Below are 21,835 nucleotides of genomic sequence, written 5' to 3' on the forward strand. Positions count from 1 at the left end.
GTAGAAAGTAAATATAAAAAAATCAACAAAACCACGCATTCTTTAGTTGAATTAGGGTCAGATCTCTGTTGTATCAGGCTGTTGGAAGAAGGGCACGATTATTAAAAGCCAAGGAAGGCACCCAAAAGGCAACGCATTTCTGCAGAGCGCTGCCGAGCACCCCGAGGGCAGCCCCCGTGCCTCCTCCGGCACTGACCCCCCCCCCCCCACCTTCCTCCTGCGGCTCAGCAGGGCCCGCACGGGCACCCCAGGCACGCCTCACGCCTCAGCCGCCCCAAATTCACCTCAGCCTCAGCGCCGCGCTCCCCTCATGTTCTCCTCTCCTTCCCGGGCGAAGCGAAGCCACTCTCCGGCGCTGCAAGCCCAACGCAAAGCGTTACCCGGGGCGGGCGGCGGCTCCCTCCTGCCTCCCCTCAGCACCCCCCTGTACACGAGGGGCACCCCCGCGACCGCCCCCCCCCCGCCCGCTCCCTCCCTCCCTCAGGCGCCCGGGCAGGTGCGCGCAGCCCGCCCCAACGGCCGCGCCCCTCCCCCCCCCGCCCGCCCCAACGGCCGCGCTCACCCCCCCCTAAGCAACGTGGGCGCGTCCGCTCCCCCCCCCCGCTCTTTTTCCTTCTCCTCAGCGCAGCGCGCGCGCGGCCCGGCCGCGACCACTCGGCCCGCGGGGGGGGGGTTCCTCCTTCCTTCTCTCCCTCCCTCCTTCCCTCATGGGAACCCCCCCCTCCCTCTCTCGGCGGGCCGCTTACCGCGGCGGGTGCCCTCCCTCAGCGGGGCGCTCCCCGCGGCGGCAGCGGGCTCACGCACGAGGGGCGCTTAACGCCATCGCCAGCCCCGCCAGCCGCCTGGGTTCCTCCTGCTGCCGCGGCGGGGAGAAAGGCCCGCCCCCCTCGCCTGAGCGCCGCCCAATAGCCGCGCCGGACGTCTTTGAGTTACGGCACCGCTGGCCAATCAGCGGCGCGGCGCCCGCCTCCCGAGCCGCCGGGCAGCGGCGCTGCTCAGCGCTGAGGCGGGCGCGAGCTCGCCCGGAGAGACGGCGGCCAATCAGCGGGCGCCGCCGCTTTGACGGACAGCCGCGACCACCACTCAGGCGCGGAGGCCGGCAGCGCAGCGCCCTCCCCCCTCTCTCCCGCAGCCCGGGCGGCGATAGCCCCGCCCCGTTTCCGCAGCCTTCCGCGAGCCGCAGCGGCCTCGCGGGGCATGCTGGGAGCTGTAGTCCCTCACCCCCCTCCCGCCCAGTGCGGAGCGTGCGCGCGCTCCCGGCTCGCGTCACCTCCGGCCGGCGGCGGTTTGAGCCGGGAGCCCGCCAAGGGCGCGAGGAGCCCGTGAGTGGAGGGGGGAGGGGGGGAGGGGCGGGGGCGCTGTGAGGGGGCCCTCAGGGGTCCCGCCCTGTCCGCAGCGCCCCTAAAGCGCCTGATGGGGGCTGTTGGGGGCGGTTTGAGCTTCGTGTGGTGTCTCCTGACGGGCAGCCCGAGCAGCTGAGGGCGGCTGGGGGTGCTGCGTGAGGTGAATGTGCCCCCGGTGAGGTGAATGTGCCCCCCGTGAGGTGAATCTGCCGCCCGTGTTAACAAAGAGTTGCCTCAGGAGCTGCCCCAAGCAGGCTCTGGGAGATTCCTGGAGTCCATCGTGGACAATCTCCTTTGTTAGGCAAACCCACCAGAGGTTTTCCTCGGAGCACAAGAGCTCCTGTGTGTAACAAATCAGGCAGGGAAGGTAGGAAACTGGCACGGTTGAACAACAAGGGTCTGCTGGTCAAACTTAGGCAAAAGATGGAAATGCTTCACTGTGAGGGTGGTGAGGCCCTGGCACAGGCTGCCCAGAGGAGCTGTGGCTGCCCCATCCCTGCAGGTGCTCAAGGCCAGGCTGGGGGGGGCCTTGGCCAACCTGATCCAGTGGGTGGCATCCCTGCCCATGGCAGGGGGTTGGAGCTGGAGGATCTTCAAGGTCCCTTCCGACCTGAGCCCTTCTGTGATAGCAGTGAGCTGTGTTCCATGGATTGTTACTGTTTTCAAAACGTGTGATTGCTTATCACTCCCTAGTCGTGAGATACTAAGGCCATTTTTGATGAATAGCTACTATTTTTAGTAATTCAGCCACTTCAGCCTTGAGCTCCTTCAAAACACTCGAAGGAACACTTGGATTTTCATTTAGTGTTTTTGTGGTTTTGATTTGTTAGTCACGAAGCTTCTGTAGCTGCTGTTTACTCGATGAGCCTCTGAGTGAAAAGCTTGGTCTCCACATCTAACCTTTCAGGTGTATTTTATCTAAGAAAACTGAAGTTCCTGACTTTGTGATCTAGAAATGCGGGAGGGTTGTCAGGATGCATATTATAATATGTTAGGAACACACCAGCAAATGGAAAAATTAACAATTAGAGAAAATGTGTGCACTAATCCTTTCTCTCTGTTCTTAGAGCTTCTGAATCTGCAATGGGTAGAACAACAGGCGTGAACTGGTCGTCTTCCTTTCAGTGTACAGCGATGCTTCTGCTACGCTTTTTGACTTTAAAATAGGCTTTGGTTTGTTTAAATTATTTGCTGAAATTACTACGATGCTGTTCATAATGGATCTGTCTAAAAACAAAATACAAATAACTACCACTACCGCAGTAATTATATACAAGGCATTGATTTTCAGTTTAATTATTACTTTAAAAGATCAATAAAAGGCAATTCACTGAAATTCATTTGTTTCACTGCCTTGTTTCATCATTGTTCATTCTTATTTTCTATATGCCCAGCATAAATCTTTCATAGGGTCAATATGCCTTTCATAGTGTCTTCTGCAGCGCTGGGTATTGGAATAGTACGACAGGCATGAGAATTGGCTGAATGTGGGTTCTTAACGCTGCTGGTGTTATTCAGAAATCATGGCAGAGATTTTTTAAGTCTTCAGCATATGATTCTTTGTATAATCATTAACAAGTTCATGCTAACAATAATTGCAATAATCTGTAAATGTGGGGTAGAGCTATAGGACAGTGCTGTTATTACAGTAGCACTCACTGCATGCAGATTTCTTTAATTATTTACCTATTATTCTTTAATTATTCACCAATCATTTCATTATTCACTTAGGGGAAAAAAAAAACACAACAAAGAAAAACTCATACATGTTTGGTAGCTAGTGCTTTCTGTGTTGCTGCTGGTACTTAAGATAGATCTGCCAAGTTGGTTTTAACTCATTTAGTGACTGTGATCCAGACACATTTTTTAATAGCATTACTACATACCAATGATTTATATGTGCTTTTTCTCTCTAATTCAGATTTATACATGTGAAACTGCATTTTTTATTCAAGGTTTCGGTAGACGAATGTTGTCATAATCTAATTCAACAGGAGGTTAGTTATGTTAACATTTCATTTTCATTTTGTCACTCACCACAAGCTGTGTAGCAAGTCGATCGAAAGCATTCATTTTCTCCGCTTCTGTATAGAAAGGGAAAATCATCACAGAAAGTGAGTCAGAGATGTTGCTCGGTGGTGAATCACAGAGCTGAGCACTGAATGGGTCTGTCGGCCCACCAGTCATCCAGCATACTCGGTAAAGGCTGGCACTAGAGGAATGTTGTGTTTGTTTTTGCCAGTAGTCTTGAAGTGCATTCATCAACTTTTAAAGGAAGAAAAAAAACCAACCCACTCTGTGGAAAATACTGTAATTGAATTCTTGAAGTGATTATGATTGATTTCACAACAGTTAGAGCTGAAACATTTCTGTTTGCTCAACCGAGAGATGAAATTAGTGTTTACCAGCGTTTTACAGCTTCTTGTCTGTGCAATGCATCACCTAGAGCAAGCTAGAGGGTTGCCCTTTTCTGTTGAGCAATGTTCAGTGATGGACATCTGCAGAAGAGCCTTGATACTGATTGTAGCACTTTTATCTGCTGTTGAGTGTTCCAAGAACCCAAGGTACAAAATGTCATTTCCTTAAGGATACGAGAGAGATTCCACTCACAAAACCGGGAAAAAAGCCACAGCGAATAGTGTGATGACAGATGACACCGTATGTCTGTTTTGCAAAAGGAACACAGATTTCCTTACCCTATAACTGCCACGGAGTTCTCATTGCTGGGTGAATCGCTAAAAATAGATTCTGTGGTAGCTAGATGATTTGATACAAAATAGAACCAAATCCATAGAAATAGTAAATACAATCCTTATACCTCAACTTTGAGTGTTGCTTGAAATCTTAAATTCCAAATCAGATGTGCTTGCTTGTTTCCTCCCACATTCTCCAGCAGAATGATGCATTAAAACAGCTGTGGTTACCCACCACTTTGTTGTAGAAAAGTGGTAAAAGATGCCCAAGAAAGTACGGACAGAAGTTCCCCAGTATTACCAGCATTTTCCTTCCAGCTCTCTAAGTGTGATGTGTTTCTTGATAGGTATGCCTATAATTCATCATATAGCCAAAAAAGCAATTACTCATTTTCGGTCTGAATATCATTAGTCTGGCCAGTGGTGCCAGTGACAGGATACACCAAAATCCTGATTTTTTTTTCTAGGGTTGTGAAACAGTTGAGTGGGTTTACAGAATAATCTGGTCCCTTGTTGTGTACGTCTGTTCACAGACATTTTTGTCCACAGTACTTCAGTACTACCAGATTTGTTTGCTACAGAAAGGCAAATTCCCAATAACTTCTTTTTGCTGCTCTTTCTAGTCGCCCTTTCTTTTCCCTTTTTTTTGGATCACTTTTAGGACAGCCTCAGCTATCGGACAAGGCAGGGCACAAGTGGCTCAGCAGTGATAGGAGGCTACGGCAGTGGGTCTGCCAGTCCTGCTCTGGGATCTCCACTGGGGTCGTGCAGCACCACGGCCAGAGTCTCACCACACCATGCCAGGGAGTTCTGATGGCCTGGGACATCCCACCTCGCCAAATGGGAAGATTTCTCGGTTTTAGTAACATAATGGCCCTTGGAAGATGGAGGTGTTTGTACAGTCATGCCAGAACAAAACCCCAAGCTCTTTCAACATATGTATTGAAGTAGTATTTGAGTGTGCCACAGCACAGTTACGGCTGGATTCTGTTCACTGCAGAGAATGTAACTTCGGTTGGAAGAGTGCACATCAGTTTTTGTAGCTAAAAAATCATAAATGGAATTCCTTAGGAATACAGAGGTGCTGTTCTCTGTCACCATGGTATATAATTCCTTTTGAATCAATGTTTTCCTTGCCGGTTCCCTGGAACGTTAGAAGGCATCTGTTGCAACCTCTGTTTTGCATAATCTTGCTTTACTGTGTTGATTACTGAACCCCTTGCATCGTCCTCAGGTCGGGCTTACCACGTAACTAGCCAGTGCAAGAACCAGATGGTTTAGTCCTGCAGATCTTCGAAGTGAATGGCCGTGTAGCTCAGTACGTTTCTTACTGTGATTATAATGAATCATTAAATCCACAGGAAGAATCATACATCATGCTCACTAAATCATATCTGAATTGTTCTGAGTTGCTTCAGAAATGTATCAATAGAAAAGAATCTGGGCACAACATGGTGTTCTTATAGAATTCTGTTACTGAGCCTGGTAGTACAGTATCTACTGTTGACAATCCAAGAGGCATATTTTGCCTGATGTTTTGTGTTCCCAGCATAACTAAGGTCCCAATCCTCACACAGGCTATGAAATTAGGCAATTAGGCAGTGTGGGGTTAAAGACTTTTCCTCTATGCCTTGATGAAAAGGTTTGTTCCTTTCCTCGTGTTTAGTTAGTGTACTGCTACTGAGCGCTAACATATACAATTTTTGGAAGTTATAAGAGAAAAAAAAGCTAGGATTTCTTCTCCAACTCTTTTCCCTTGCACAAAAGTGAATCAAGTTCATATTTATACCTTGAAGAATATGAGAATCTTTAGTATGAGAATTGGCATTGATTAATTCTGTGGTTTAAGATTTTATTTCTGAAAGGAATAAAGTTTCTTTTGTAGTTCTAGATTTCTTGTGTATGCCTAAACAATGCTGGTCAGGTCCACCTGAGATCATTGGTAGCCAAACAAGCCAAAAAATGAAAATGAATCAATTTTAGAAGAAAAGGAAAAAAGAAGTAATATGTTTTCAAGGACATTGTTATAAAAGAAAAATAAAGTGTATTGATAAAACACATTGAAAGAAGTCTGATACCAAGATCTCACCATCGTTGTCTAATGATCTTGGTGACATTTTTGCTGCTGAAGACAGCATTCTTCCTCCACTCCTTTCCTGAATGTTCTTCTTGCAGCTGACTTCTCATGGGCAAAACTTCCTAGCCATGCTCACATGTTGCCATGATCATGGCTGTAAAGAGAGGTACAAAGCTGTACTGCCTGTTTCTTGCTCTAAACTGAGGCAGGCTGCTTTGTGTGTGGCAAGTTGGTTTAGCTCTTTATTTCCATGCTAATACAAATGAAGTTGTGCTACTTTGGAAATGGGAAGGATGTTTGAAATGTGGGGATGTTTTTGTTGTCTTTTTTTTTTGGGGGGGGGTGAGGGTTATTTTGCAGAGACTGATGTTCCTTATAAATCAATTCAATGTACATTGAATTACAACAACTTTGTGACTTTGCCTTTCTTTAAAAAAAAAAAGTTATCACGCTTTTGTTTTTTTTGACCTTCATAGTTACTAATTAATATGGTGATTCTGGTGGTCTTAATTTGCAATATGTTTTCTATTAATTAAATTGTCATATGTGACATCTGTGAAAAGCCAGGTGTTTGGTTGTGTTGTTGTTTTTTTTTGTAAAAACCTGTAAGAAATAGTCAACTGGCTAGTCTGAGCATTTCCTTTTCGTTTCCACCTAATGTTGTTATTGTAAGGGCAACTTACTTAGATATCAATTATTTCAAGTTACCATTATTCCATGAAGCTTTATTCTGTAATGTGTTGCAGACCTATCTTTTAAGTTAGATATCTTTTTTGATTTTGTTTCCCCTAGGCTCAACATGGCTTGTGTGTTCCAAGGAACACCTACACTTGAAGCTTCTGATTCTGAAAATGTTGATGCTAAGCTGTCCTTTCTACCTGAAAGACTGAGAAAGAAACTGCTGCCTTTTCAGGAGAAAGGCATCATATTTGCACTTCAGAGAAATGGCAGGTAAAATCCTTATTCTGTCATGTGCTAAATAGAATTATTCTAGGTAGATGTAATGAATGGTTACAAAAACTATGCAAATACAGCAACGCTTAGGAGAGTTATATTACAGATTTTTTATTGCAAACTGTAAGATAACATGGCTTATAATGAGGTGTTTTTTCTTCCTCCAGAGGAGGAAGAAATATTTAATAGCGCAAAAGAGACTTGTAGTATCAAAGATCTCCTCATATAAGAGGAGGCTGCTATCAGCAGGACCATCCTTTTTGTCATGTTAATGGAGAATGCTTAAAATAAATTGATTCACATTTGCTTCTGTAGTTCTTAATGGCGTGGTAGAGCTGTTAAGAGAATGACTAACAGATCTTGATGCATCTGTGTGGTATTCTATTTTAAACTTTGTACAATTCTGGTATGTAATCAGGGTGTTCTGGAACTCACTGAGCTGCAACAGCAGAGCAGAAGAAGACTAGCAGAATGCTCGGTTAGCAAGTGCAGCAACTGATAAAAAAAGGCATTTGACAATTAGGTACCTGATAAATCAGAAAAATCGTTTATGCAGCAGAGTCTGTAAATATTTTGCTGAGTAAGAGCATGTTGCTGAGTTACAGGGATGAAGAAGTGGGAAGGGAAATGTGATTTCTGATTTATAAATTTTCTAATAACTAGGCAATTGCAGCCTAAAGCCATGAAACTACTGGATGTTGTTCTTTTGGAAAGTAATGACATCTTAGAGGTCTGGCACAAAAGAAACAGTTTGGGCTTAAGTTGTGAGGAAGGATGAAGTTAGTTTCTGATAACCTCATCATCTTGCTCAATACAAGAGGCTTGGAGCCTAAGAGGGTTGCCTGATACTGTTTGTGATGTTTCTGTAGGAGATGAGAAATGTGCACGGCCTTCTCTAAAGATTAAAAATGGGAAAGGAAATGTTTCTCATCAGTCCCTGCAGTTATATGGAACTTATGATCAAGTCAAATTTTCTCTGAAGTATTTCACTTTATTTCTAGTCATCTGGCCAAAAAACTTCAGTAATGGTAATATTTCTGTCTCATAAGCCATCTATTTTAGGCTGCCAAAGTAGGTAGCAGAGTAGAAGGATGGGTCCAGCTGTTCAGGTGCAAGCTTGAATTTAAAGCCTGGGATTTTAACAGCTTTATGCTGTGTTGTCATTAACTTCTCTGTGACCACCAGTCATATGAGGTACTTCACTGCTGCCCGGTGTAACTGTGAGGATAAACATATACAGTTTTAATAGATCACTAAGACTTGGAGAGAATAGACAGCAAAAGTCTGTATTTGAGTTGAATTTAATAAATTCAAAGCCTTAGGCTACTACTATATCACAGTTGATCTGATTCTAGTAAGGGGAAGTGAAGTTTATATTGTATGTAATAGAGGTGCATTTGTATACACAAACTGAAATAACACAAAAATATAAATGTATTTATTGTCTTTAATGTTAACTACTGTAGGCTAATGGATGCATATGAAAGTGGCATAAAGCTTTGCAGCCTACCATGTAATATACAGGTTCCTCAGGAAACTGTTTAACTGTAAATTTTAATTACATTTTTCTTTCTTCTTCCTTGAGCAGAAACAATTGTCTGCAGTAAGTATGTAGAAAGGTTTGGAATGACCATAAAAGAGGGAATGTGACTGTTTTTAATTAGAATTAGGGGTTTTGCTTTTTTCTTTTCTTGAAACCTGTCATTAACAAAAGATTGTTGAGTAATATGGCACTGATATTTTTACTATAAAATGGGTAGGAATGTATTTTCGTCAGGAGTGCAAGAAATCTCATTCACTGGCGTAGCAAGTTCTATTCAGTAGCTGGGTCAAGTTGAGGAGAACAGTATGCCTGCTCCCAGCCAGCCTCTGTATAAAGTAAAATGTGTTATGTCAAACTTTCCAGAGCAGTACTTTTTAAAAAATCTGTGCTTTGCTCAGGCAGATCTAATTTTTTCTTAGTCCCAAAACAGAACAAGAGCCTGTGCTGCAGCTTGTAGCTGAATTTTCTTATTAGTGTATCAGCCCTTGGCTCACACAAATCTCTCCCTTTTGTGTACTCCTTAATGATTTAAGCCTTCTTTCACTATTTCCATCAGTATATTTTAGCAAGGTCTGGTGCTTTTCCATAAAAGTGTCTTTTCTAATTTTAAAAATATATAAACCTGGGACTTGAAGTAAGCAGTATGTGCATCTGGGCTCATCTTTCTTCTCTCCCTTGGGCTGTGCGCTCCCTGTGCAGCCATCACTTAATCCATGCTTTGCTGTAGTGGCAGGAAAGTGGTGTAGAGAAAGTGCTCTACTGCTGGCTGTAGACATTCAGTTCATGTTATCTCAGGTTAGACAAGCTCCCAGCATTATTAGAACAAAAAGAAAATATGGTCTTGGATGAAATGCACCCTCTGAGACACTAATGGGGCAGAGATTAACCTATTAATTCCCCCATAGTTCCCCTAATGATAAGATAAATATGCTGTTGTGATTTGTGCTTTTGATTCAATGGTAAAAGGGAGGCAGGAGAAGCAGACAGATCGTGTGTGTTTATTTATTTTTTTTTGCAATAAATGCTCCAAAAGCTTTGTCTAGAGCAACACATGCTGCCTAACACTTTTCTAGGAAATAATAAAAATACAGTAATTCTAGAGCCAACAAGACTGTGTAATTCAAAATATGGTAAGATACCTTTTAGCTGACAGACATGCCTTAAGAAGCCATAGAGTTACTGATCTTTACTTCTTACTAGAGATTGTTCTTCAGAAGTGCATTTGGGAAGAGGTGCGTAGGGATGGAAATCTTTCTTTATAACCTGAACCATTAATGTGCAGAAAAGGTGGGTACATGCAAATTCCATACCTGAAAACTATTTTATTTCTTTTTTTTTTCATCCAGGGAAACTAGTTTACTTTTAAAACATCATAAATATATATTTATATTCATATATTTATATTATATGTTATTTACTTTAATTATAGACAGCTTGCTCACCTAAATACACTGTAAAAGTTAGAAGCTTGCTATTTTAGAGTTATGTCTCTTGCAGCTAACACATACAAACCATATTGCTGAATACTTTACCAACTTTTGTAATAAAATTTGCTAGCATGTGATTTACAAACACCATTTTTAGATTTTTAGTGTTGCTTGCCTTGTTGATGGTATCTGAGGAAGATGCCTTCAGACATACAGATTTTTTTTCCTAGAAGTGTTGGCAGAACAATGTGTTTAAGCTACCTTGCTTGTGGATGAGAAAGAAGAGTTGTTTACCACGTATGAAATAAGCTTTTCTATTATAACTGCACGCTCAAACAGTTTAACTAGCATAGTCTAGTTCCCTGTTGTGCTTTTTTCTCCTTTTCTTGTACATGGTTCAATGTGTACAAGTGCATTACCATTGTAACTCTTTTTCTCTGACAAGTAATATTTTTTAAAATGAAAGTTTTTATAAATATTGAAACACTTATCGATACTTTTGCTAATACCTATATTTTATTCCAGCTGTGATTCATATATAATTTTTGCTTTTTAATGCTATCTGTATAAGTTTTAGAGTTAATGTGTTAACTTATGTGTTCTAAAGTATGTGATATTTAGTATCTTATACATGCTGGCTTAAAATTATTTGAGTGTAGCTACAGTAATAAAGAGGCAACATGATATGGGGACCTCATATCTGGCATTAAGAGCTATCTTTTAATGAAGAGATTTATTTTGTTAGGCAGGTCATTTAATAGAGTAATAAAGATTGTTATATTATTTAATGTTGTTTTGGATAATAGGCTACAGAAAATCATTGTGATAGAGAGTTCATTATAGGACAGAGTGTCACCTAGTATAATAGCAAGTCAGTTGGCTGCAATTCAAAATAATATTTTTATTTTCCATTGACTGTGTCTCTGAACTCTACCAGTCAACACAGGAGAAGCACTTAGTTCTTCATAAATTAAAACATATTTTTGGCTCAAAAACTTTTATCAGTCTTCATAGAAATTAATTTCCTTCTCCCAGCCTCTCAGAATAGACCAGAAAAGCAAAGGCTCAAATCAGAATTTTCTCAAAGCTTATGAACAAGGCTAAAAGATTCGAGCTCCAGTTCCTTACAGGAAAGGCAGAGTGTATACAGTCTGACGAGGTTTTAGTTGTTGAATCGTAGAAATGATAGCTCTTGGGCAGGAAACAAATAGAAATTTTAAAATTCCTGGTGATGGAATACCGGTTTGTTGGGTCAGGAATTCCTGATACATGTTATATCGAAATTCTTGCACAAATTTCTGCACAATTTTCTTTAACTTTCTAGGACAGTAATAAGAAGGGAACAGAATGCAAGGAAATTGAGTCTGGATGTGGCAGCATCCAATAGACTAATGTTTTTTTTTTCCCCTTGAAATCTCAAATTCTCAGAAGTCCTTATTCTGAATCTGCTTTGTACTATTTCATTCAACCTGCCAGAAAATAAACCTATAGTCTGCGTGTGTGGTACATCGGGTGGGGGTGGAAAGGTTCCTTTTTATAGAATTCTTCAGAACACAAGAGAGAGGTTATCTGTGTTAAGGTTTCTTTGTCTAGACTCTGAACAAGGAAGCCTTAATCAGCTTAACTTTTCTATATCAGCCACTGAGCAGCATGAAGGGTATCATTTCTGTATGTTTGAGAGTGTAGTGGAGATGTATTTCTAGCTTTTGGAATTTGATACAGTAGGAGAAAATATGTTGGTCTACACTTGTCTCTATGCATGTTTTAATTGCTGCTAGAGCAGCAGATCCTTCTCTTTTTGTTTAATTATTTTTCCTTTTAATTCTTATTTTTTTATCATTTTTACTGAGTTTGATTCTGTATTTTATGTTAGTAGTTATGAATAAAAAGAAACATTGGAAAAGTAAAATATTTTCATCCATTTCCATTTTGAAACACTAAGCTTAGATGCATGTACATGTGTTGCTGTCTGCATCTATTTTTTCTGTCCTTTGTTTGAGAGGTCATAGATTGCTAAAGTCTGTATTGTGATTGTGTGGCCAACTGTTTTTTACTCTTCTCTAAAGCCATTTCTTTTTCAGAATCAGCTACATGTTTCAAAGTAATACTTATCAAAAATACTTTACAGAGTACTTCTGGACTGTCCTCTAAAAGTACTTCTCAATATTTTTCTTGTGGAAGCTGTGGCACAGTTATTTTCAGTTGAGCCTTATAATTTTTCATCTCTATTATTATGTCTTCAAAACACAATAGCATACGGAACTTCTTCTTTCCATATAAGTTAGTTGCATGCAACTTCATTTATGCAATGAAAACATTAACCATTAATTCCTATAGGCAGAAAAATTTAACAGAAATGGTTGACATGGAGAGTTCGCATTTTATGGAGCAATTTAATCATTCTCAGTATGTTGTACCTGACACTGACATTTATGGAGAACATTTTAAAGAAGATTTTTTCTTCAAGTTTTACTTATATTGGGCCACTTTGGTAAGAGTAATGTGTTTGAAATCTGAGTGAGAGTTCTGACTGCTAAGCACACAATGAATGTCATTCTTACATGCTGCAGGTAAGGATGTTGGGTTGGTATAATTACCAAATACAGCATCTGTTAAGGAGTGCAAATGTTACAGTATCAATTTTGTTGTGAATTTGGAGTTAATCTGATTTCTTACTGCTAAACTTTTGATTGATTTGGTTTTAAGATGGGGAGTTCAGACTTGAAAATATAGAGAAGAATTTCCAAAATAGGAAGGGTGAAGATAATCATCATTTCTTTTGGGAGATCTTACTTTCTCTGCTTTTTTCACAATGACTTTGATAGATGCCACATTAATTAAATTTGCATGTTTCAAAATGAAATTCCTTTCATATTTTTTCTTTTTTTTTTTTGAGTCATGCCTATGAATATTATATTTTTATGAATGTTTAATTTTTATTTTAATTTATACTTGGTGACTTGAAGCATTATGTGCTGTCAACAACTATCTCTGTTGACTGTGTATCTTCAGATCAGATGGGAATAAGGAGGAAGATTTGAAGAGACTAGTTCTGCAGCTTTTGCAGTGCACATCACTGCAGGGAATGTCACGTGGGAAAGCAAATTTTATTGGTAAAGTAATGACAGGTAACTAATTTTCATTGAAAGTCATTAGACTGCATCCTAAGGAAGAGCTACCATTGATTACATATATTTCAATCATGCCAATTAATATCTAGGTTAAAGCTTGTAGCCTACATTGTCAGTAGTTGAAATTAGTTGATGTTATTCCAACTGTTCCAATTAACTGATGTCAACTTTTCTTGCAATGAATTGGCTGGTGAACTGATTGGGGCTGAGGGGGCTTATAAGAAAGATGGAGAGAGACTTATTGCCAGGTCTTCTAGAGATAGGACAAGGGGTAACAGTTTTAAGATGAAAGAGGGTAGATTTAGGTTAGACCTAAAGATGAAATTCTTTACTCAGAGAGCGGTGAGACACTGGAACAAGTTGCCCTGAGAAGCTGTGGATTCCCCATCCCTGGAGGCTGAATGGGGCTTGAGCAACCTGGTGTGGTGGGAGGTGTCCCTGCCCATAGCAGGGGGGTGGAATTGCATAATTTTTAAGGCCCCTTCGACTCAAACTATTCAGTGATTCCAGCTCTCTGAGCTTAAACTTCACCTTGACCACTTTGATATGTGTTATTCCACACATCCTTGCCCATGCTTAAATCCTGAAATATGTAGGCTAATGTGCTCTCCTAGATTGCAAATCTTCATAAGCATGGAACATTTTAGATGTTTCATTCAGTTGTAGGTTGAGCAGTGTTGGAGAAAAGCATAAAACTTGGCACAACCATTCTCCTCCATATTCCTTTAGGGAATCAGTAACACTGCATATGGGGCAATTTACTGCATCTTACATTAGCTTGAGGGTTGTTTTTTCATTTAGTTTTTTAAATACATAGTGTACTTCAAGAGCAAGAGTATCATCTAGCTTAAATCTTCTGGGGCTCTATTTCTGGTGAAACAACCTTGATTATTTTTGCAAGGAAGTCATCTCTCTTTGTTCTAGTTTTAGGACTGTGTGCTGTGATTACTGACACACAAATGTAACGGTTGCTTGCGCAGTTTTATATAAAAATGTACTAAGTTCAGATTCCTTAAATAACCCTTGGTTAAGATGTTAGTGCTAAAGTGTTGGCTTGTGAGTAGGAGGTAAATTATATGTTGTAGCGTTATATAAAACTGACTCACATGAGTAGGTGAGAATCCCAAGAATATCAGGACACCCACACTAGTGAAAGAAAGACGCAAGCTTCCTCTGTACAACATGTTCCAAAGATTACATTAACAAAAACAGCTTTAATTTGTTTGAGTAGTAACAAAATTTTTCAGTGTTTTAAGAAATCAAGTGCTACTGTTTTGAGTGTTTATGTTGGAAAATGTAACTAAAAGTAAAGCATTTTGTTCTGAAAAGGCTACCTGCAGCTCTATATTTTCTGGATAAACAGATGTTGAAAATAAATCAAAAAGTTAAATTATCCCCACAAGCAAGCAGTAAGTATATTGTATTGCTATATCCCCTTCAACTTTTAATCCATGATGCATAAGGAGGCAGAACTGTCTAGTTTAGGGAGAATATTATTGCAAAATATTTCTGTAGTTACAAGAAACGGGTAGCACTGTGTGACTTATTCGTGGTTAAATACATATTTCTTTTTAATCTATATATAAATTACATAGATTATAAGGTTAAACCTCACATATGTCAGCGTGTTGGTAATCAGTATTTTTTCAAGAAGAAAGTTCAAAAAGAGATTTTGTCTTTGCAAAGATACCTTGCTGAAGTAGACATAATTAATATAAGAAGCTATAATGGCATCACTTACTTGGTAATATCGAAATACCACCATTTCAGAAGGATGACCTGAATGTAACCCATACACACAGAAATAGAAATGATTTTCATTTAAATGTTCTGCTTCTCCAATCTCATCTGCATACAGTGTTAAAGATCTGTTTCTCCTTATTCTTTACAAAGCTGGCTCAGTCTTCTTGACATCAATACAACCAGAAGCTCTTCCTGTGCATTGTGAGGTTTGAAAAATTATCCCTTCTCTCTTGGCAGAGCTTTCCTGACCAGAGCTTTCTTAGACGTGGGTTTGGGGTTGCTTCCTTCTGTAAGTGCATTTTTGCTTGGTGCTTGATACCTTTACAAGACTGTTTTGATAGTGTTTGCTAACGCTTGAATATCTGGTTCTGGGGTTCTGATTCATCCAGCTTTGTGTGGTCACTTAAATTACAGCCTTAGGTGTTTGTATTCTCTTGTGTGGGGATCTACAAAAACGTTTCAGACCTACACGCATGTGGGGTGAACCAACACAATAGGTTTCTTGCTCTTTCTGCTTTGCATGCATATTCACTTACCAGGATACTTTCTCTTAGTTTTATTTTAAAGCTAATACATCTTGAAATGAAAAGGTTATTAAAATCTGGTGGAAATCAGACTGGGTGGTTCCCTTCTGTTTATGAAAATACATGGAAAGCTGTGTCCAAAGCCCGCTGCTAAGCCTACACCTGTGAATGACTCGTGAATATTAGGAAGTTTATAGCAGCATGTGCAGTGCACCACAGTGAGATTCTGATGAGATTTTCTGTTAAGAAAAAATAGCAGAATTTCTTCACAAACGGACAGAGATTCAAGTGCTAGCCACGGGATTCACTGTGAAGAAGGCGAACATTTAGAAATGAAATGGGAAAGAAACAGAGAACTTGCCATTGACTGTGATACTTTTTCATGGTTGGACTTTTTTGCTGATGGGAAATGTAACTGAGGCATCTCAAATGCTTTTTCCTGGTTTTCAGAAACTTTTGACCGTGTGGGCTGAGCTTATAACAGGATATGGAACTGCGTATCATAGCTCTGATTTGTATTCTTGGATAGAGCTATTATTAAGGTGTCATATGAACAGATGGGATATGAATGATGAAGCTCAAATTGGGTAACTACCAGTTGAGAGGAAATGACTAATTGAACTTCAGAGAACAAGAAGTCTGTCTTCTTGCAGTCAAAATATGTGAAACAAAAATACGTATTTGTCCCTTCAGTGTATGTGAAGATCTGTTTCTTCTGCTTTGACAGCATGAAACCTTTATGTTCGTGTTGGCAGCTTGTCTGACTGCAGTAATATAGAACATACTGAAGTTTGTTATAAATAGAGGCTGCATATTTTTAAGGTTATGTAAAGCAAAATGTGAAGTAGTTCTTCTTACCAGTTTAATGTGACTATTGGATCTTATGAGTTCTGTACAATCTGGGCTCTAATGATAGGGAAATTCTGTACATTTCAAAACTAATTGCTGTGATTATAAACTGGGACACTTGAAGATTTCCCTCTCAGTAATATAAGCTATTTTATGTTGCTTTAGAGTAACAAAGATAGGACCTCTGATATATACCAGCTAGGTTAAGCAAGCTGGTTTAAGTATCTAAAACTGGGAAAACTACAGAGTTTTAATGCTCCGAAGTGCATCAAGTCATAATATAACTTGAACATACCCAATTTCTACTAACATTGGTTTTATTAACTTCTACCTGTAACTCATCTTGTGTATAACATCAAAACTTAATTAGTTGTGCTGATAATGTTAGTTAGCTGACATAAATCAGCAGTTTTGAAACTGTAGCACTTCAGGGATTTGAATGTGAATGGTGTGGATCAAAGCAGTGATTCATGTTGGAAACTGTATCATAACAGGACCTAACACATTCAGATACTCGAAATGGAGCGTTTAAAAACAACTTTGTGCACCTGATTCATAGCAGTCTGTGATGTGTCTAGTCAAATGTTTAAATGACTGAAAGGTGTATGGATTGCAAGCATAGGATAAAAATCCAATACAAAGCTATTTCAGCATTGAGTGAGGGAAGAGAATTAATACTTAACTAAATAGCAAATATCACTATTGAGCCACAAGCATTTGCAGCAGAATTCAATAGGTTTCTAAGTGACAATTATTATACTTTCTCTTCTGATGATACTAACAAAATCAAAAATATTGTGATTCATAAGCAGTGTGGGTTATGTTCAGGTAACGAAGAGATAATTTTGCTTCCAGAATCTGCATGGCCTCCAATGCTGTGCATCTTTCCGCTGCTTAGTAGTTTCCCCACTTTGATTTTACTGCAAATTATTGCAAAATGGATAGGGGACAACTACATTTGAGGATCTATTGTTGAGTTATAGTACTTTTTAAAGAGACACAGACTTAATAGGGTGTGAGTTGTATGTAGAAGTACCATACCTTTTGTAATTCTGTTAACAGAAACTGTACTGTCATTGTGGGAACATAGAATTGGAGGTCACCTGTGTCCTGAAGTTTCTGTTGCTGGAAGGATCCACACTGTACTAATTCCTAGCACAATTTGGGTTCCGCCTTGTACTAAATTACTTTTTTGCCCCAGGATTCTTTACAAATACTGTTATTAGTGTGATTAAGAACATCATTCTAATTTCTAGCTTAAATGTAAGCCAAGTATTTTATGTACCAACACTGTTGTACTTTCTACCCGTGGAATTTTTCTTCTTCATGGATTTACAGAACAGTGAGGGGAGGAATAAGCATTCCATTTCAGCATTTACTTTCAGAGATGAAGAAACTATTTCTCTACTGGTGTCTCCTACCATGGTGTCCTGGTTTCAGCTAGAATAGGGTAGCTTTGTTTTCCCTTAATCTTTCTAGTAGATCTTTCTTGCATCTCTTCTGGCTTGAATTTGTCGGAAGACAATGGGATGTGGACGATCAAAATGTTACGCAGTATTCTGGATGGGTGGCATTCACCAATATGTTATATAGTGGTGTTTATATTTCTCCATCTCCCCTGAAAAGTGATGATATTTTTATCTAACAAATGAACAACACCAAAAAAGAAACAAACAAAAAAAAAGTTGTTTTTTTTTTTTCCTTTTGTCATTCTAATATCTGTTTATTTTACCCGATGTACATTCATTCTAGGTTTCCATTGAATTCTAATACTTCTCAACTAATGTTACTTGATTTTGCAGGGCTGTTCAGGAAACTTTATCAATAGCTGCCCAGCAGGAAGAAGTACACCAGATCCAGCTCTTCCAAATCAGCAAGGTGCTGAGTATTAGAATCACAGCTGGAAATGTGAATAGTGTCAAGAGAGGCTATGAAAATGATTGTTAAAAGCAAAATCTAGAGTCAGCCTTACAGTGTAGGAGCTTAGCAAAGTTCAGGTAAAGCTTATTTATGTTATGAATCAATTTGCATTTTTCAGTAGCTTAGACAAATGTGCATGAGTGACCAGATAAGTTTCCACTATTTAAAATATGGATAATGCTTTGTTAAAAATAATAATGTCCAGTATACTAGCAAACTGCTATTTTTGAGACATGCTGTGGAAAAAAAAGTTCTCTTCTGATAGGTGTAGAAATAGATCAGTATACAATAAAATCTAGATTAGCTAGAGAGTGGAAATGTGTCAATAGCAACTTGTCTTATGCTAGAATTTAGAATATTGATGAGAATTCTAATTGCTGCCGTCCTTAATTATGTAGCTATTTTAAGCATATAGGTGTTTCTGTGGGATCTCTTTGTATTGTTACGGCAGAATCAAGGAAGTTAAAGCTTTTATATGGATAAAAAGATGGCAGTGACTTTGTTCTTCCACTCATTTACCAGCAACAAAACTGAATTTCTATAAATATTTTAAAGCCAACACTTTTGTCCCTGCTTCATTAGAAGTTTCACTTAAGACATACTAATTTGAAGCTAATAGGCATGAAAGCAGAAGATTCTATGTGCACAGTGTGAAAACGTTTGAAAACAATAAAACAGAACAACTTCCTGTTGTTCTGCAGATATTCAAGTCACTAAAGTTTAAGTGGCTACAGTAAACTAATGGAAAAAAAAACTATTTGTTTAGTGGAAAAAACTCCTGTTCCAGTGGTTGACAAATTTTTAAGGCTTTTTATTTTGATTGCTCTTTAGCTTTTTAATTGTCAGACCACTTCGTAAATCACTCTGAATTTCTTCATTTTAGCTTGTTACTCTGAAAAAAGGAATGAAGGTGTAAGTAGTTGGTTCACATATGCCAAAAAATAGTACAATGGCATGTTAGATATTCTCGCTTAAATTCTCAAAATCTGTGGCTCATGTTAACGTAGGTTTATTGCCTCTACATAGAAGATGCATGTCTAAAGTGACATGATGTACATTTATTTATGCAACTCTGCTAAAAATGTAAGTTGATATGCTGAGAAATACTGCATTTGTCAGTGTAAATTGGCAAGGAACATTTGTGTTCTTGTTCTCTTTACCACAATTCCTTACTAGCAGATGCTACTCAGATGCAACACACTTTTGGGTATTGCTGTATTTACATATTTGCTCTCTTATTCTTTAGGATTAAACATACTGTATTGTTGAGGAATGTTTTTGGTTTATTCTTGTGATGCCTCTGCTCTGTAGCAGATTGGCATTCTCATTTTCATACTCATTTTCTGTATCTGTTTAAGGAGTTAAAAAAAAAAATAAAAATAAATAAATCCTGCAACATTAGGTTGTTGTACATTCCAGCTGATTTCAGGCTTCAAACTGTTTTTAAAAAATGATTAATCTGAAAGCGGTTGTCCTCTTAAAGAATCTGCAGGAAAGATGATTTGTTTTCTAAACTACAGTTGAAGCAATTAACTAAGAGTATTACATGGAAAAAAAAAAAAAAAAACACAAACCTGGCATTATTTTAAAATTAGAATTTTTTATTGGTTTTCTGCAAATAAATGTATTCACCTGGCTGCAAATCACAAACATGAAGGCTCCACAGACATGAGTTGCCACTAAAAATATTCTTTTCCTCCCTTTTTGTAAATCAGTGCAGATTTGGTGTTTTTATTTTGTTATGTTTTCAATCTTTGCTTTTATCACTCCATCCCTACCAAGTGTGAAGTGAAAAACATATAAAAATCAGAAAAAATATATGGTTAAAGCTGGGGTTTTGTTGGGGAGTGGGGGAGTTTGTTACAAAATTATTACAAGTAGATAGTTATTTATAAAAAATGGAGTTATATAAGATATGTTTTGAGTTAATCTTATGTCAGCTGAAAGAAAATGTTGCAATTAGTTGACGTTGAACCTGTCAGGTTGAATGAGTAAACAACAGTATACCAGATTTCTCAGAATATCGAATTGTTATCTCACACGTCATGTCTGTAAAGTCCCACTGTACATTCTCTGCCCCAGAACCATCCATTTTGGGCTCATGGCAAAAGGTACGTTACTGGCTACAGTCACAGCTGATGGGGCTGCTGCAGGCATTAATCATTAATGTAAAGCGGCTGGGGTTTGTGCTGAAAAGAGAGCTTCTGTTGTGCTGTTGGGCAGCTGCATGAACTTCCAAGTACCTGACATACAAACACAAAAATAAAAAAGGTAGTCTGTGCTACTTTAAAAGGTTATCAAAATACAGAATTTTTATATCTTCATGTGTTAAATTTGGATATAGATGCAGAGACCTGGAAGGCCTCCAATATTTTCATGGAATCAGCATTTCACTTGGGTTGCATGGTGCACTGGGTGCATGTCTAGTTATGTGGCATAAGAGTAGGAGAAGTTTCAGTTTCCTCAGAAGATGCAGTGGGTGGGAATACACAGTAAGAAATTCATCCAGAGCAATTCATCAAGACTATTTTGGGTCTGACTGAAAGCTCCTGAGGATGAGAAGCCAAAAACCAAGGCAGAAGTCTTTTGCTTTTTCTCCTTGAGACAGGGGAAAATAAGTAGAGTGGCCTGCAAAGTCTGTTCCCTTCTAGAGCTCAAAGTATCTCATTTTCTGAGACTTGGTGCTTTCCTGTTGGTAAACATATATAAATCCTAAAGCACAGTGATGGACTGCATACAGCTGTCAATCTATTGCTGCCATTTGTTCAAGCAACAGCACCCCGTGCTATATTTGCCAATGGTTTGACTAAGCCCCTGCAGTTTGTGTGACACTGTTATGAAATGGTGAGAATTATTCTGCCACTGCTTTTTATGAAAATTGGGAAAATCATATGGTGCTTGAAAAGCTGCCCAGATTAGTTAATACCTGGAAGATTCATCTAGTTGCTAATTACTTAACTGAAACCCAAGCAGGTATTGCTATTGAACTCTGACATTTCTTCCAAACTTGCAGAAATTTACACTTTGAGCTTATTTTAGATCTTGCTTCTTAACTCCCGGTGCTGATTCTGGTCAGAAAATTCTTTGTAAGCCTATAGTTTTATGCAGTCTGCTGTTGCTACAAGAAAAAAGGAAACTTATGTCTTGCAGCAAAATGATTACTTATAGGGAGTAGATTGTTTTTTCTACTCCTCTTTATTATGTGCACAGCTTTTTCTTGGAATTTGTCTTCCTCTGAATTTGTTGGTGTGTGAATTGAATGTAGTTATTTCATCCAGTAATTACAAGAGTTAGAACAAACTTTCTTAATTCTTTAGATAATACTTTCAAATTGGATAGGCTTTTTTGTTGTGGTGTTGGTTTTGTTTGCTTTTTTGTTTTTGTGTTTTTATGCTTTTTCTTGTGTTTGTTGTTATTGTAGTTTGTTTTCATTATTTCGATTTTTTTCCCAGCTTGCATAAGCTTGTAAAATAGCAGAGGTAAAAGTTTGTGAAATAGCTCAGGGCAAGTGTGTGGAAAGCTGTAGCATTATCCATTTAATGGAATCCCTAAATGTCCACCAAATAATCGCATTTGTCCTTCATCCAGTCTCAAAAATTTTATAAAGAAACTTTGGTGTGCTCCGAAGTTC

General features: G+C 39.1%; 2 protein-coding genes across 13 annotated transcripts in view; one reads left to right on the forward strand and one right to left on the reverse strand.

Moving 5' to 3' along the window:
• R3HDM1 (R3H domain containing 1) overlaps positions 1 to 847 on the reverse strand; it is a 79,614-nt gene extending 78,767 nt beyond the window's left edge. For 11 of the 12 annotated variants that reach the window (XM_032190434.1, XM_032190429.1, XM_032190425.1 and 8 more), the window contains exons 1-2: positions 747 to 847; positions 285 to 355 (exon numbers count right to left, since the gene is read on the reverse strand). The gene's annotated coding sequence lies outside the window, so the exon portion shown is untranslated. Of the gene's footprint in view, positions 1 to 284; positions 407 to 746 lie in introns of those variants that run through there. The other variant, XM_032190423.1, reaches the window with a different exon arrangement.
• Positions 848 to 1,282: 435 nt separating this feature from the next.
• ZRANB3 (zinc finger RANBP2-type containing 3) overlaps positions 1,283 to 21,835 on the forward strand; it is a 47,303-nt gene continuing 26,750 nt past the window's right edge. Inside the window, 2 exon segments of the mRNA XM_032190249.1 lie at positions 1,283 to 1,322; positions 6,906 to 7,064. Coding sequence (XP_032046140.1) covers positions 6,913 to 7,064 — 152 coding nt within the window. The 5' untranslated portion in view covers positions 1,283 to 1,322; positions 6,906 to 6,912.

Source organism: Aythya fuligula, chromosome 6, assembly GCF_009819795.1.
Source record: "Aythya fuligula isolate bAytFul2 chromosome 6, bAytFul2.pri, whole genome shotgun sequence".
In the NCBI taxonomy this organism is placed as follows: domain Eukaryota; kingdom Metazoa; phylum Chordata; class Aves; order Anseriformes; family Anatidae; genus Aythya; species Aythya fuligula.